Below are 16,121 nucleotides of genomic sequence, written 5' to 3'. Positions count from 1 at the left end.
TATGTTCGTGATCGTTTTCTATCGAGCAAAAGTCAAAAACTTAGGATTCGAATCGCGGAAGTCCCTAGAAGAAGCCCTCAAGATTGCTAATTGAATGTATGGCAGCCGTATTGTGATCCAAAAAAGAGCTACGGCTTTTTAAAAACTTCGTTTTCTGAACCCACTGCACCTTCAAGTGTAATTGATTTACTATAGGTAGTTTCAGCGCTAGCTATCTGAAATCATCGCCTTTTTTAAAACTTAGCTATGGAAAAGAAATTTAGCAACTTGATCCATCTTGTTTGAAATTTGAACTACGAGTTTACTTTCAACTTTAGTGATTTTTATGCAAATTTAATTTTAACACATGAAACGGACACTTATTAATCATTAAGTTCATACAATTAAAGTATCTTGTTAAGTAATAATTGGAGCCAGTTTTTTATTTATAAGTAGTTTGTAGTTTTAGTTTTAATTATTCCCTTTTTATTTAGTTTTAATGTAGTGTTACTGTTTGCTAGTTTTATGATTATTTTATTCATTTCGTTCAACTGAGTATATTATTAGTTAGTTAGTAAAGTCACTTCTCACAATTGAGTAATATTTCTTATCTTTCCTTAATCTGATATTGTAGTCCAATTAACAAAACTAAGGTTACCAATTTTACATTGTTGGTATCTATTGTACAGTTCCAACAAATAAAGCATTTAGAATTTGTCATAAAACAGCCTTTTGACCCAAAAACGGCAGACAAAGAAGTGAATAAACGTTGAGATTGGAAAATTATTCATAATCGTGACCCAAGCGGCATGTGGGATCGGGCCGCAGGCGTGGCCGACGAACTGATGCATGCCGCCAAGGCAGAATACTAAACAATATACCTACCTAAAGTGGAAACTGACGAAATGGAACGATCTCGATAGTTGTTCCCAATAAATAAACAATATTTTTTGTGTAGTCTAATTTTGGGAATTATTTACATTTAGATTTCAAAAATATGTTAAGACTGCGAAATAGAATTATCCACTAGAGCTGCACCAAGGGGGAATAGGTAAATGAAGTGATTCTGGTTCTAAAGGATCTTAACAAACACATCCCTCGCTATTTATTCTCTCACATCTCTGGTGAAAACGCAGCCTAAGAGCGTGACCACACGTGACGCATGTAATAATCATATTACATCGTGCTTGAATTTTTATTCTGAACTAGCCTCCGGTCGCAACTAGATCCTCGTATAAGTCGTTTAACTGTATTCCACCTTAACTTGAAGTAACATATAAACGCACATTTATAGAGGGGTCTATCGCGAATTTATTTTATTACCTTATTTATTTTATCGAAGTAACATATCAATAACAAAACAATTGAGATTTTTAAAATCTCTATAACGCTCTACCTCTAGTGCTACGACCGGTAGCCCGTGCTAGATAAATATACTTTAATAGCGCCTAGGTACTTCGTAGGCCCGGAGATCAATTGAACTGACAAATTTAATTGCAAATTACAAACATTATGCTTACATTACAATACGCTTTAATGCACATCTTCCTCAATTTAAATACAGACAAGTACCTACATAGACATACGAATAAACAAAATAAATGTAGGTACTTAGAGGTAACAGCAGGCATTCTAACGCGGTCGGATTTAATTATTCAATGTTCTCTTGTAGCTTTTTACTTATACTACATATAGCTACACCTATTTATTTCAGCATGATTTTAACTTACATTACAATACGTTTAGTGTACGTCTTTCATAAATGATATTGTTTATCATAAAAAATCATTCAAGTAACACTAATAAGACAGATTAGGTAATTGAAAAGTTACCTCAACTATCGTTACACTACGAGTATACGTAGGTTTAACTAATACTCATTTGTTTTCGGATAGGTTAAAATTGTCACAACTTTACCATAACATTGTTTTACAACTTTTTAATAACTCGTTTGCCGAATCACGATGCCATTAGCATTTCTGTTTGAAGGAGTGGTTACAAACAAACCAACGCACATAACATAAACAACATATCTATTATACGTATCACGAACGAGTTTCGTTAACTCGGTTTTCAGAATGGTAGAATTTAATTACATTAGCAGTCGTAGCAAGTTCAGGCAAGGGGCCCGTGGTAAGTTGGTGCAAAATTGTAACTCCAACGAGCGTGACATGTCGCAGGATTCATTTACTAATGTATAAGTGGGACATCAATGTGTGCTATTTTATACTTTATTTCGCGTCTTTTGGAAGGTAAAGAACCATGTAGCTGTGCCCGCTTAGACGTGCTCTGAGTACCTAAATAGTAAGTGGTTTTATACAATATATATACAATGGCTGTTTATTTAAAGATTTGATTGATTTCGTCATACTTACGATTCTTATGAAGTTTTATCAACCTACAGAATATCTGAAATCTTTTTTCCGCTTTTGCGTGTATTTTACCAACAAGGGATTGAAGTCACTGAAGCAAATATCGTGGCGTGCAGAGGTACCTGCTATGTACCTACAGTTAACGTCTCAAACTTTATTACACGACTCGTTTCCCTATAACCATTGACGATTGAACTTTTTATGTGTGTACGAAACATTTTGACGGAGTTTTGATGCGTAATACGAGAGTGGTTTTATTAGAAAAGCGCTGCGGGAAGTTTTAGATGTCCTCGAGAACTCAAACTTTTGCTACAACGTCCGCCAAGTGCAAGATTGCGTTATTTTCTCGCTATAGGCCTTACTTCGCGTCTTTTTTGAATGTTTTAAGCCAGAAGATTTTATTCCACCATCATGAATTTATGCGAATTTATCGTGATAATCGTTCATCGACAACTCTGTAACATGTAGCTGTAAATTAGAGCAGTATTAAATTGTTTTTGAATTGTATGTGGTATAATTTAAACAAGCGCAAATATATTTAAGGGTAAATTGCACCTAAATGTCATTAGCCGAGATGTCCTTTATGCCACCTTTTGAGTTCAACGATGAGAAATAATTGCCACAGTACGACAGACCTAGAGATTAATATTAGGCATTTCACGTAAAATATAAACAAGAGAAAAGGTTGTTTAAATCGTTTCTCCAGGCACGAAGTGTCTCGAGGCAAAGGACCGGCACAAAACAATTGTTCGCTTCATTTCTTTTCGCGCCCGCACGTCCTGCGTTGTACACGCGAATATAAATTCCAGTATTCTTTACTTTATTATTTTATTAATAACTGTTTAAAATCTTTAATGTTTGATCTACCATTCGAGATAAATAAAGGAGATATCGGTATAGAAGTATTTACTACTTAAATGCAGGTTACTTTAATCTTAAGAATATGTTTACTTACATTTTAATACTTGAGTAACATTAAAAAGTATCTTATGCGTACGCAGTATAGGTACCTGCTTGAAAAATTGCATAAATGGCTACACATCAATTTCTAGAAGTTCTCAAAGTAAAACCTAAGTGTACCTAAAAGATTTAAACCTAAACTATGATCCCAGGATTGTGAGTTTTTACGAGTCTTTAGTGTTTAAAAGCAAGTTAGTGAGAAACTTCATCTACGGAACACAAGCTTACCACAGTCTTGGCAAAATAGCGCAATTAAGCGAGGGCTCTGCCGCGTATTTACGTCTACGGCGCATAATATCACGGCAATTTGCACACATTCTCACTCACAAATTATGTGTGCAATATTAGCTTACCGCCTTTCAAGTGAGACGAATTTTTTGCACACGTTCTGTTTTATTCACCGAATAAATTAAGTTAATCTCGACTTTGTTGTTCAGAATAGCATGTGATGCGAGTTGCCTTTAAATCATCTACTTATTTCAAATACAACTGAGTGAAAAGTGGTCTATAAACGTTAAGGATAATTTATACCGATGACTATTCTTTTCGTTCGCACAGTTAAAATTATTAAAGCAAATTTACAACTAGCTATCTGATCTTCAGGGTTAGTAATGTAAAATATGCATACAAATATTGTTACGGAGCTTTTCATTCTTCTTTGCTCTGACTGTATAAGTCATTCGGCACTGTTAGCAAGAACACAGGGTGATATTTGAATTTCCGGATTTCATTTATCAATTGTCCCACGGAGTTATTTGCATAAAACAACGTAAGGTAAGCGTACTGGTGCTCGACGCGATCCCAGTACATGTCATCTTGAAACTTAAAAGTCATTGCCAATAGAGGTGACAGCGAGGTGTCATCTATTGGGCATTAGCATGTCGAGCATTAGTACGTTTATCTTACGCGATAACAACAATAGTTAATTGAATTCAGCGAGTGTCGGCTAAGCTCCACGCGTATTGCGAGTGCGAGTAGGAGACTTTATTCCTCGAACACTGCTAACACACAGCTTAAGGTTGTCTGTCGCGAGAGGGCACTGTTGCGATTACTGCAACTGAATTATTTTAAATACGAATACATAATAATAGTAATTCTAGAGACGTGATGATTATAAAATTCTTTTAAGTTAATTTTGTGACGTCGGTCTACAGTTTCTCCACAGTAAAATGCAATTCCGCGTAAGTAAATCAAGAGTGGCACTCTAGCGGTCTGATATTCGCGTCAATCTTACTGGTTAAATTTATTCAGACTCGTTTATTCCCAAGTGGCTTCCTTGAATTGTCTATGAATTCGGTGTTTCAGGACGATAAAATCAAACACGACTCATATAATAATGACTTACAACATTGCAACGTATACTTACTCATAGAAAAATAAGGAATTTTATTTATTTTCGTATGTATTGTTGGTGTTTAGTATTTGGAATAAGCTAAAATAAAGTTCTGTTAATGTCTATTAGGATTTTTGGCACAATCTTAGTATTATCTAAAATCGAAGATTATTATTGAGACTTTTTTGCGCTTATTATAACGTCATCAAAATGACCAAGTTTGAAATGTAAGAAGTAGTGAACGAACAATAAAAATGAATAAATTATTTTTTGATAAGAAATGTTATATTAGAATTTCATCATTAATATCTGGGAGACCGAGCTTTGCTCGGAAAACATATAAAAAGTCAAAACTAGATCGATTTTCGCCCCCCAAAACCCCCTCATAACAAATTTCATCGAAATCGTTAGAGCCGTTTCCGAGATCCCTGAAATATATAAATCATCATCATCATCATCTCAGCCATAAGACGTCCACTGCTGAACATAGGCCTCCCCCTTGGACCTCCAAATAATAATATATAAAAATAATATATATTTATTTATTTATATATAATATATAAATAAATAAATATATTCACAAGAATTACTCGTTTAAAGGTATTAGATTTCATTTTTTCTCTTATAATGTTTCAGACATTGCATTGCAACAAAAGAAACAATTAAACACATATTAAATCAATCAAACATTTATAACCGGGTCTATCGCGAATTTAGTTTGTTTCCTAACAACAACAATTAAACAGTATAAAATAAATCCAGATTGCCGCGTCAGCCGTGGGATTGTGTTATCTTTTCGATGTGCAACTTTGAAATCTGTAGAGCAAGCAACGTGGCTGGTTAATTCCGCAGAATCTGTGCTGTCGTGTCGTTCTCGAGAGTTCTCGCGAAACGCGATAAATTTACCAACACACGTGACAATCCTGATAAATAACCTAACCCCGCTAAGCGGTAAACCTCGTACGAGTGACACGAACATTGGTTTAGTTTGTGTCGCTTTTATTAAGTAAATCAAATTGTTTCCACTTTAATCCTAATTAATGTTCATTTTGCGGATTTAATTAGTGATAGTGGTAATTAATTAGTACCTATTAACTAACAGTAATATGAACTAAAAACCAGAACGAGCTTAATGATATGAATGAACATTTCTATTTCGTTTTGAAACTTGGCAAAATTTTGGATAAGATTATAAATAAAGCAAGCATTTTGAAGAAGTATTAAGTCCTTTGTCTCGTCACCTACGTATATATCGCCAGCATCTGGCCTGAAAATTTATGGCTGCAATTTGCAGACACCACTTTTGGCACTTAGAAAGTTCGTTGTAACGTAAAGGATATGCAAGATGTCGCTTATAAATATACGTATGTAGCTTAGTTACGAGCCAGATGGCCAGTTTTAAAACGGCCATATTGACTATTTCAGGGAATTAGGAACGACGAATATAAGGACGGTCTTAATAAATCCTTGCGTTTTAAATGATCCCTAACTATCTATTTATCGTCCCTATATGATTTTAATCTTGCAAACATGCTTTGAGATATAAAAGGAACATGTTCTAAGATACCTATGTATAACGATACATCGTCTTTTTAGGGAAAATAATAATATTTGCCGACGATATAAAGCATCTTATGTAACCATTTTACAAATTTTATCATTATAGGGTGCTATTATGATCCTAATATTCCGGTACCAAACCTACATGTATAACTATTTACATATTATTAATATATCCGAACATTATAAACTGAAATAAATGACATATACTCTTAGTAGTAGTCTTTTTGTTTGTTCTTAGTATATGTCATTTATTTCAGTTTATAATTTATATAAGTAGTAGTGTTTCTACTTGATAAAAAACAAATTAAAATATTTTTCAGAAATAATTTAATTTGTTCAAATACTTTAGTATATCCGAACATTGTTATAAAAGGGATAATATATTCAGGTACTAATTTTATAATATAAAAGCCTATTAACTATACCCGTAACGAGGCATTAGAGGAAATCTCACTCAATATTGTTACACTTTAGTTCTACTGTAGTTTATAATCAACATCTAAATATATTTCCATCCCTTGTGTTCGTATGATAATGAACAGCCCGCGGCTCGGTAATTGGCGACAGTCTTCTGATGGATCGCAGTAGCTTCGTTTGAATTATGTTTTGATGTGGAGTTAAAGTTTCATCCTTGTTTTGACGCATGGGAGTCGTGTTTGTGAGACGACTAGAGTATCGTTATAGGGCGTAAACTAACCACTTAATAAACTTCAGATAGCGGGGCAGAAACTTGACTCTCACACAACAGGGGGCCTAGCCAAGATGCCAATCGTCCATCGACAAACTCAATGAAAATTAAAAATGTATCGGGATGACACATGCTACGAAAGTCACGTGACTATTTCCATACATTATTTAAGTTTTGATTGACTTTTTCTATCAACGATTGTCATCTTGGCTAGGCTCCCAGATCATCAACAAATAGCTAACGCAAAACGTTATGGCAAAGAAGTAAGCTCAAAGAAAATGGAAGTGGGGTTACTCAACATCAGATTTAAACAAACAAAACTATTGTAAACAAACGCCGGGTTCTGCCGACCAGTACGGTTACCATCAGTTTGTCACTGACGTAAACGCCGTCGAGAACGTAATTTACTTTCTATATATCTCGCTCGCACTCGCATATTAGTGCAAAGGGGATGTATAGAAAGTAAATTACGTTCTCGACGGCGTTTATGTCAGTGAGAAACTGATGGTAACCGTACTGCCTAAGTTTATTATTTTTTACAGATATTTTATTATTATGTGGCTTTAGACTACTAGTTATTATATAATATAATAACAACCTAACTAACTAAACGTACATCCCAGAACTGTTTCATGACTATAATTCGTAAAGATTAAAGGCTTGGCCACATACAGAGCGCGACGCAGCGCCGCGTCCACGCCGCGCGACCGCGGCACATGCTAACAGGTTACCGACGTCAAACAGACTGCGTCCCGCCGGTATCACGCCCCGCTTCTGTCGCGCCCCGCGCCGCGCGGCCCATTGCAACCGCGCGGCGCGTGCGCAGCGCTGCGCCGAGCGAACGCGGCGGCCCGCCGCGTCGCGCAAGGTCACGTCAGTAGGATCGGACGTAGGCAGCGAGCGGTGCGCCGCGTTCCCGCGCGGCCGCGCCGCGTTCACGCGCGCCTTGAGGGCGTGTTGAGAGCGTGAGGCCGGCGCGATCGGCGCGCGCCCTGTTTGACCAGGCTTCGCGTCGGCATCACGCGGCGCGGACGCGGCGCTGCGTCGCGCTCTGTATGTGGCCAAGCCTTTAGACTATTTTTGTAGTTAGCTCTATTCTTAGAACTTCTGAAGCATGAATTTTCAAGACGTATTCATATTTGTGTTCAGAGAAGTTACAGACGTGCATTTACACTATCCATATATGTAATAGGTACTCGTAATTATGGAGGTAAATAGGTACCTGTCTGTCGTGCTTGCAGGTACTTGCGAGATGTTTGACATTGAGCTTTGCGCAAGTTTTCTGATATTTCTAATGCATAATAAAGTGCATTAAAATTCTTGAAATAATGTTACTTCTGGAAGCATTTTCCTTTTTTAAATATGTAATTTGAAACATATGGCAAGTTTTAACTACCTACACATATCAATATATTATTGCAGGTCCTTGTTTAGGTACGTACTTCATGTCAATCAATGAAAATAACTGGCTCTCTTGATCTTGAATATTCAAATAAATATCAAATAAAACCATGGTAGAATACAATATACCTACAGGTTGGGTCCTACAAAAAACACAACTGTTATCCTATAGAGAAGTTTAATTAAAGTATTTTTTTGCGAACATAATTAAGATTTCAAACAGTTTTGGTAACTGCGGCCTTCATTATTACTGCGTACATTTTGAAACTTTATACAAAACTGAAAAAATATGATTACGAGTGCTATGACCTTTGAATTAACCCCCTTGGGCTTCGTCGACTCTTTTACTGCCATGCAAAAGACTTTCTGAAATATATATAAGTAAGTATACTCGTAAGTTTAAGTTATTTTTGCTACCGATTTGCATAATAGACTAGTGGGCTCTATGAGCTATAGACCTCGCGAGCATAACTTACAATTGAGCATGAAAAAAAAAAACTGAACCGACAAAAAATATATTTATTTTTGATATATATTTATTTAACCTTTTCGACGCCGTGTCAAACACAAAGGCTGTCACGCTGACGCCACGTCACCGAAGTGTCGAAACTGAAATTGAACTTTATGCATATGCACGTAGGTCTGTGTTACTCTGTGGTCTGTGACCGATTAATCAATCTTTGGCGTTGAACCTACGGTGCGAATATATCGGTCATTGGCGTCCAAAAGGTTAATCATCGAACCTGTTCATAAAATTTCACTAAATGTATTTTTGGACCGACCTGTATAAATTTAATATACCTATATCAAGCACTTCTCTCCAATAGCAACTACTTTCATACTTAACAATGCTTACGAACAATTTATCTCTAAGGCATCTCCAAAATTCAAGATTAAAATTATTCATCAGTATTAATTTGGCCGAGACCACAAGTACGTAATATACATATTATAAGCTTCAAATGCGTGCTCCGCCTGCATTGTGCATAAGCAGTTGACACAACGAGCGTCTCCGCCTCAGGCCTCATCTGCTAATGCACCTTGTATTTCGATCATTTTATTTACGTTTGTATATTCTCTCTCAAGTGTGTTTCGTTTGTTCTTTCATTCAATTAACGTAACAGTCACTTCGTTTATGTATGTGCCTGAGTAGGTCCAATTTAACGATTCGTTACATTTTAAATCAAGCATATCTTTCTTCATTTGGAACTGTTAGTGAACCAAAAATGAATCAAAGTTCGTTTAATTTTGGGTGCTACGAAAGTCAATATAGTTTAGAGATTATAAAAGGCTAATAAATAATAAATCTTAAAAAAAAGAAAACCGACTTCAAGTCTTCATCAGCAGTTCCAAATTATCAAATGGAACTTTTTAATTGTAAATGCTTAGTTTGTTGATGAAAATACAAAAATCGCTGTATGTATGCTTATAAGATTTGAGGAGTTCCTTCAATCCCTCATTTAATCCATCATCAGACAAAACCTTGATAAAAATGTTCTTTACCAAGAGGACAAATCACCAAAGTGAACTATGCATCGTTAAAGAGTTCCGTTTTGATCATCATCTGGAGTTCCATTTCATTAAATGTCACTTTTCTGAACGTAAATACTTACTTTATTGATGTAAACACAAAAATTGCTATATGTATGCCTATAAAATTCGAGGACTTCCCTGGATTCCTCATAGATCCCATCATCAGAACTGGGATTTGATAAAAACGGGACCAACTTGGAACTACATACTTTCAAACAAAAAAATAATTCTCCAAATCGGTTCACCAATGACGGAGTTATTAGGTAACATACATACAAAAAAAATACGTTCCAATTGATAACCTCCTACTTTTTTTTGAAGTCGGTTAAAAAAGTTGTAAATGGCTCTATAATGAGCGCGAGTGTGTTTCTGTGGACAGGATTCAATAAAATGACAAGCTCCATTAGAGGTAATGGATTGTCACAGTATTATACCGTTAATCATTGTCGCTCGTGGCCTAATTCATGCCTAATGCTAGGCTGGAATAAATCTACTTTACACCATAATGACATCATATAAATGTGTGAACATTGCAAAGGTACACCAGAAGGGATAAAGAGAGAAGAGATAGAAAGATAGAATAAAAAACAACGGGTTGCACTCCGGGAGTGCCGGCAGAAGTGAAAACTCAATGACATTGTAACAGTTTTTCCATCAGGTCACGTGTCCACGTGTTTAAGTATTATATTATTTAGATTAGGATTAGAGATTAGGTGCACGTTTGAGTTGACTTGTTTGTCTTTCGGCGATAACTGAAAAATGCTGAAACTGACTATGTTCCAAGCAACAGCTGAGATAAACTGGTAGATCAAATAAGTAAGTTTATTTTTGAAATGTAAAAGCGACTCGTACGTACGTATGAACCTAAATATGAACCGACGAATGACGTCATATGATGGAACAGTAAAACTGCAGACACAGCCTTCCAAAGCCATTTTGAGCACCAAGCATGTTCATTTGGGGTAAATATATTTCCTGCTCAGGACGTGTGAGATACAGGTGACAAATATGCCGGGTGTGCTGAGGTGAATTGCTTCTATCTACCATCTTCAGAGCTGTCATTTGTGTCGCTTTCATTACTCTCGGCTCCGATGAACCAGTATAAGTGGGACCTCATGATCCATAACAATTGAAAGTAGTCAGAGATCCACTAATTGTATTGGAAATCCCGACGCAGACGTCCGCTTGCACTTGGTAACGACTTAACGTCTCATCTGCAAACGTCCGTTTTCCATCTGATACTGAGAGCGGCACTGTGATACCTACTCGAAGAGTGACAATATTGTAGTTATGACTAAAATACAAGAGTTTGAAGCTGTTTTCCTACAGGGTTAAAATTACTGAACATATAGGTAACAAGTTCTTACTTACGTAAGTATATATAATTATAGAATTTGCAATCAATATTTTCTTAAAAACTATGAGAACGTTGTGTTGGGTCATTATTTAAACATTTGTTCCAACTCATTTTGGTGGACAGTTGGTAATAGATTCAAATCTCCCAATTCTACCAAAAAAACCGGAGTCAAATTCTACATACAGCAAATTCATCAAAATGGTGACCAAGAATTTCAAACGGTTGAAATGCTAAAATAATGACTTTGATCTTCGACATTTGGTTTCACGTTTGCACGGCACGCGAAAATGAGGCTTAGTGCCACTTGTTTTATTTTGCTCATGTTGCTGGAGTCAGACTTGACAAAGAGCATTGTGGTACACACGAGCCTTTCGGAGGAAACAAGCCGACGGCGTGTGACAGCGCACATTAGTCAGCAGACACTAGCGTTTCATAGCAGGCTCGGGCCGAGGATATTCGGGCTCGAGCCTCGGGCGTCGAGTGTCTGGTTGATCAGCGAAGTGGTGTTGGCAGATGTAGGTCGACGGTTGAATTTAACAAAGCACGTATTTTATTGATAGCCTTTGGCGATGCAATGCGAAACGCGTTTTAACGTATTCTATTTCACTGTAACAGGTAAAATTGTATATTTTCATGTATTCAAAATTATATAAAGTAAACGTAACACATTACTGGAAATTTTAACAGTAGGTACATGACAATACAAATACGTATACCTATAGCTAAAGTTGTAGTAAAAGCTGTTGTAGTTGTAGATCTCAGTTCATACTACGTCGTAGTAAAAAAATGGGAATGCTTATGGTAATATTATGTATCTTTTACTTCATAAGCATAAATATTTAGGTCAGTATAATGACAGGCATGCGTGTAATATTTAAAATAATTGATTACAGTTTACATGTTAATAGTTATTTGATGATTTAGGTAATGTATGATACTAATCTTTGTTATTACCGGTACTTAATTATCGCCATAAATGACTTTCGTAATTCGAAGCCATAGGTACGAGTAAGTTTATGACAGTTGTTATTTACTTTTTATAACGTAGCGAATTATGTAGGCATGTAAACACTTTATTGTACATAAGACAGATTACAAACACAATAAAAACATAACATATACAATGTACAAAGGCCAAAATCTTCTTCCAGTCAACTTAGCGCGACACACTCATAGTTTCTTAATTACTGACGGGGCTAGGGATTTTTGCTTGAAATTTATTTAAATACGATTTACATCTCACGTAATGTAACCTGTGTACAAGTTTGTAGCAGGATCATAACAGGAGTGTTGTATGTCCCGTCTGACACACGCATCCGTAAAGCTCTAAATAACTCGAGATTGCAAATGCAGATGACAAATAGAGCTCTCGGGACTGTCACCTATTTAAACAAACTGATGCCATCGCCGCGGGACTTTTAGGGCTAAATGTTGCCAACTCATAACTCCGCCCCGGGCACAAAGGTTTACTAACTTTGTAAATATATTAATGAATGTGTTAACATCTAAATTAAGCCAAATTGGTCAATATTTGGTTTCGGTGATTATTTACGTTGGACAAAGCGTAATAAATACATTTATTGCTTGCTTAATAAACACAAATTTTAATTGAAATCCAAGCTTGGATTAGTCGGCAATATACATAAGCTAACCGATGTAATTACAAACTTTGTGTTGCATTTGAATACTATGCAATTTATTAACAATTATTGTTTTGGATAGCTATAAATCCCCGGCTAAAACTTTTCATATTAGTAAAATCCTATTTTATGATTAAAATTCAATCCCACAGTGTGTTAAACACAAATTGTTGATAACTACAGCAAGACAAACAGGTTCATTCTGCAATTTCCAATTTTTGATAAGGAACTCAGTAACTTGATGCCCAAATGCATAAATAGAGGTAGAAAGTTGGGCAACAAGACGATAGTGGTCGACCGCTTCTCTATACAAACTTAGACCCCATTTTCCTCCCTGGGGTATTAACAATTTCACGGGATTTATAGGCCCGTGAAATCCAGAAGAGAGAAGAAATTATTTTTAAAAATTTAATGTATATTGACTATAGTTATGCCCCTTTGTTTATTTTTAATTTTTTTCATATTATTATTTACAAGAGTTAGAAGTTTAAATAATTATATGCATGGAATATGTTTTTCGCTCCTAACTTTGATGATAATCAAAAAAAAACAAACGAATTGGCTAGCCATAGTTAATATACATCCAATTTTATAAATATATTTTCCATAATGTCAATATCCATAGAGGAAAATGAGGGCTAGGGCTGTCATACCCTTTCCTCTTAAGGGTTCAACAAAATGTTAATTTTGATTACGAAGATAGCCATAGAGATATTCAATGCGGTAGGCACTTATTGTTTAAAATTAGTATAATCAACACACAACCAAAACATGATTAAATAGTGTTATGCAACATGAACTCCAAACAAGCAAGCCAGGTTGGGTGCAGATGCAAATACTCGAAGTTAGTATCAACACCCACACCCAACTTACCATTATCATGATCAGGGAGAGGAAGGCTATCCGATGCGTCGGAGGCGAGCCCGAGCTCCGGTGAGGCCGCTCCCAATAGGGCACTTAGCTCATCGTGATCCCCATCTGACCAAATGAAAATATAATTCACTACTGTTATTAGAAAACTTCAAGTAGGTACTATGGAATACTGCGAATTGCGATGTTTGGCCCAGTTGTTACACTGTTTTATAATGTAAAAATTAAGAAGTTGTTTAATGAAGTAATGAGGATTTCTGTCAGAATGTACCTAGTCTGATATTTGTAAGTACCTACTTATAAATAAATATCTTGCGGTTTCAAGGCTTCAGAATTTTATTATAACACGTATAAGAGACGTCCGTCCGTAAAAGTGGATAGGATAGCTACAATTATAAATGCTGCAAAAGAATGACATTGAGTAACATTAAGTGTATTATCAATTAGAACAATCTAATCTCCTATTTTACTAAGTACCTACCAAAACAAAATAGAAATGTTACCTTTGTTTACAATGTGAAATATACGTGCGTATATCAAGCGTGAATATCAAGCCATAATTAACGAAAATGTTTTGATTTGCTATAAAAAAAAAACTGAACTTACAAAAACTTGTCGTCCTTTATAGGTACAAATGTTAAGTTTTGTAAGATGGTGTTATTTGATCGTGTTAGGAACTCTTCAGGCTTTTCAACTGTTCAAATACTACGAGTAAACTGTAAGTAAGTAATAACAACTGTGTGAATAAACTTGACTGAAAAAAAAATCAAATTAATTAGTAGCTATTATGTATTTCACCAGCCGTATTTACAATTTTTAATTGAGCTAAAATATATACTTGGTTTGACGTTGTTGTGATTTCTAATAAATAAAAAAGATACCTACATACATTTTATATGTAGAAAAATAAGTTACAATTTCGGGTAAAACAAAGCTCTACAAAACTACATATATTATGTTTTCTGACCGCGGAGACAGGTAATTGTCTCACTGTTGTCTACTATAAATTAAAAGATTGATTTAGTCAGTTATAATTAATTCATAAGCATATACATTCGGTTTAGTTTTCGTCACTAGTAAAGTAACTAAAAAATAAATATAATAACTTCAGTTTTAAGACGTGAAGTTTTATTTTCTGCAGTAATGAGCCATAAAATAATTATTGTTATGGTTCATTTCCACGGGGCACAATACTAAACGGGATAAGTTCGCTTTTGTACACATTAACTTACTGTATAGGTATTCTCTCTGTGTTATGTACTTGTTATGTACTTGTTTTGTGCAATAAAGTGTTTACTACTACTACTAAATAGGTACCGTTTACTCACATTCCTACTCGTGTTGCGTTACACTGACATTTACGCTAATATCGTATATCCTTTTAAGTACGCAAATTTACCACCAGGTCAGGTGACACATTAAATATTGCTCTGAAACAACTATTTCACCGACGTAAACCAAACTCATCCCTTAATCCGCATAATTAATCACATTTAATCTCATTGCTATGTCAAGGCAATCTATGTTTGCGCACATATGTATCCAGCATATACGACGTTATTCTCTTTGTGTACCCCTGAAATGGTTCCCGTCAAAGCAAATGGGAAATACTCCGTTGCATTCATAGAATCATGTTTCATAGTAAGGAGATTGGATTATGTGTACATATATGTAGATAAATTCATAGAGGCAAGCGTAAGACCCAGCTCTATTTGAGTGGTAACTAATCGCATCAATGAGCTTCAAGGGGTAGGAAGCCCTACTTCAGTAAAGTAGGGAACGAATATTCGTTTTATTCCTTTACCGTTTGGTCGCAAAATGGGTATTTCTTGTGAGGTTTATAGAATAGCGTATTTTTACAAAGGTAAGTCACAATATTAATTTAGATTGTAATTCTAACGGCCTCCTGGCTTAGTCAGTAGTGGCTCAGCCTACGAAGCTGGATGTCCGGGGTTCAAATCCCGGTAAGGCTTTTTATTTGTTTTTATCACCAATATTCATTAATGTTATATACCTATCCTTGTGTAGTTCCAACAACACAAAACTTATTGAGCTTATTGTGGGACAAAGTCGATTTGTGTAAGATTGTCTCATAATCCCAATCATATGCGGCAATTGTGCCTACAACACACTTTACTGTACATGGTTCAGTCAATAATATCTATGAGTATAATCAAAACAGAGCAATGCCACCCGCGAGTGGTTACAAAAAGCTTTCTTACTCGGCTGCTAAAGAGCTTGTGACTTTGAATCTCTATAAATTATTTATGACATTTGAGCAATTCCCTTGTTCCTTGCCGTGGCTCCTTCCTAATTATTTAAGACTCGAGTAGCTCTTTGGTGTGATCCTTGACTACCTATTAACGTAATACCAGTTTTACAGGATTTGCTTAATTGGAAGCTCAATTTAGAAATAGAATAGCTC

The 16,121-nt window shown here is 35.6% G+C and overlaps 2 protein-coding genes across 3 annotated transcripts in view; one reads left to right on the top strand and one right to left on the bottom strand.

Moving 5' to 3' along the window:
* The window catches only part of LOC134799522 (AF4/FMR2 family member lilli), a 287,646-nt gene that overhangs the window by 66,882 nt on the left and 204,643 nt on the right, over nucleotides 1-16,121 (bottom strand). For both annotated transcript variants that reach the window (XM_063771941.1, XM_063771942.1), the window contains exon 4: nucleotides 13,700-13,804. In XM_063771941.1, the coding sequence (XP_063628011.1) occupies nucleotides 13,700-13,804 (105 nt within the window). The remainder of the gene's footprint in view (nucleotides 1-13,699; nucleotides 13,805-16,121) is intronic.
* Nucleotides 1-16,121, top strand: part of LOC134799545 (CAAX prenyl protease 2) — a 271,391-nt gene that overhangs the window by 123,674 nt on the left and 131,596 nt on the right. The gene's annotated exons all lie outside the window — the stretch shown is intronic.

The sequence above is a fragment of the Cydia splendana genome, chromosome 18 (assembly GCF_910591565.1).
Source record: "Cydia splendana chromosome 18, ilCydSple1.2, whole genome shotgun sequence".
Classification (NCBI taxonomy): domain Eukaryota; kingdom Metazoa; phylum Arthropoda; class Insecta; order Lepidoptera; family Tortricidae; genus Cydia; species Cydia splendana.
Note: the sequence above shows the minus strand (reverse complement) of the source record. Positions and strands in the feature narration are given on the sequence as shown.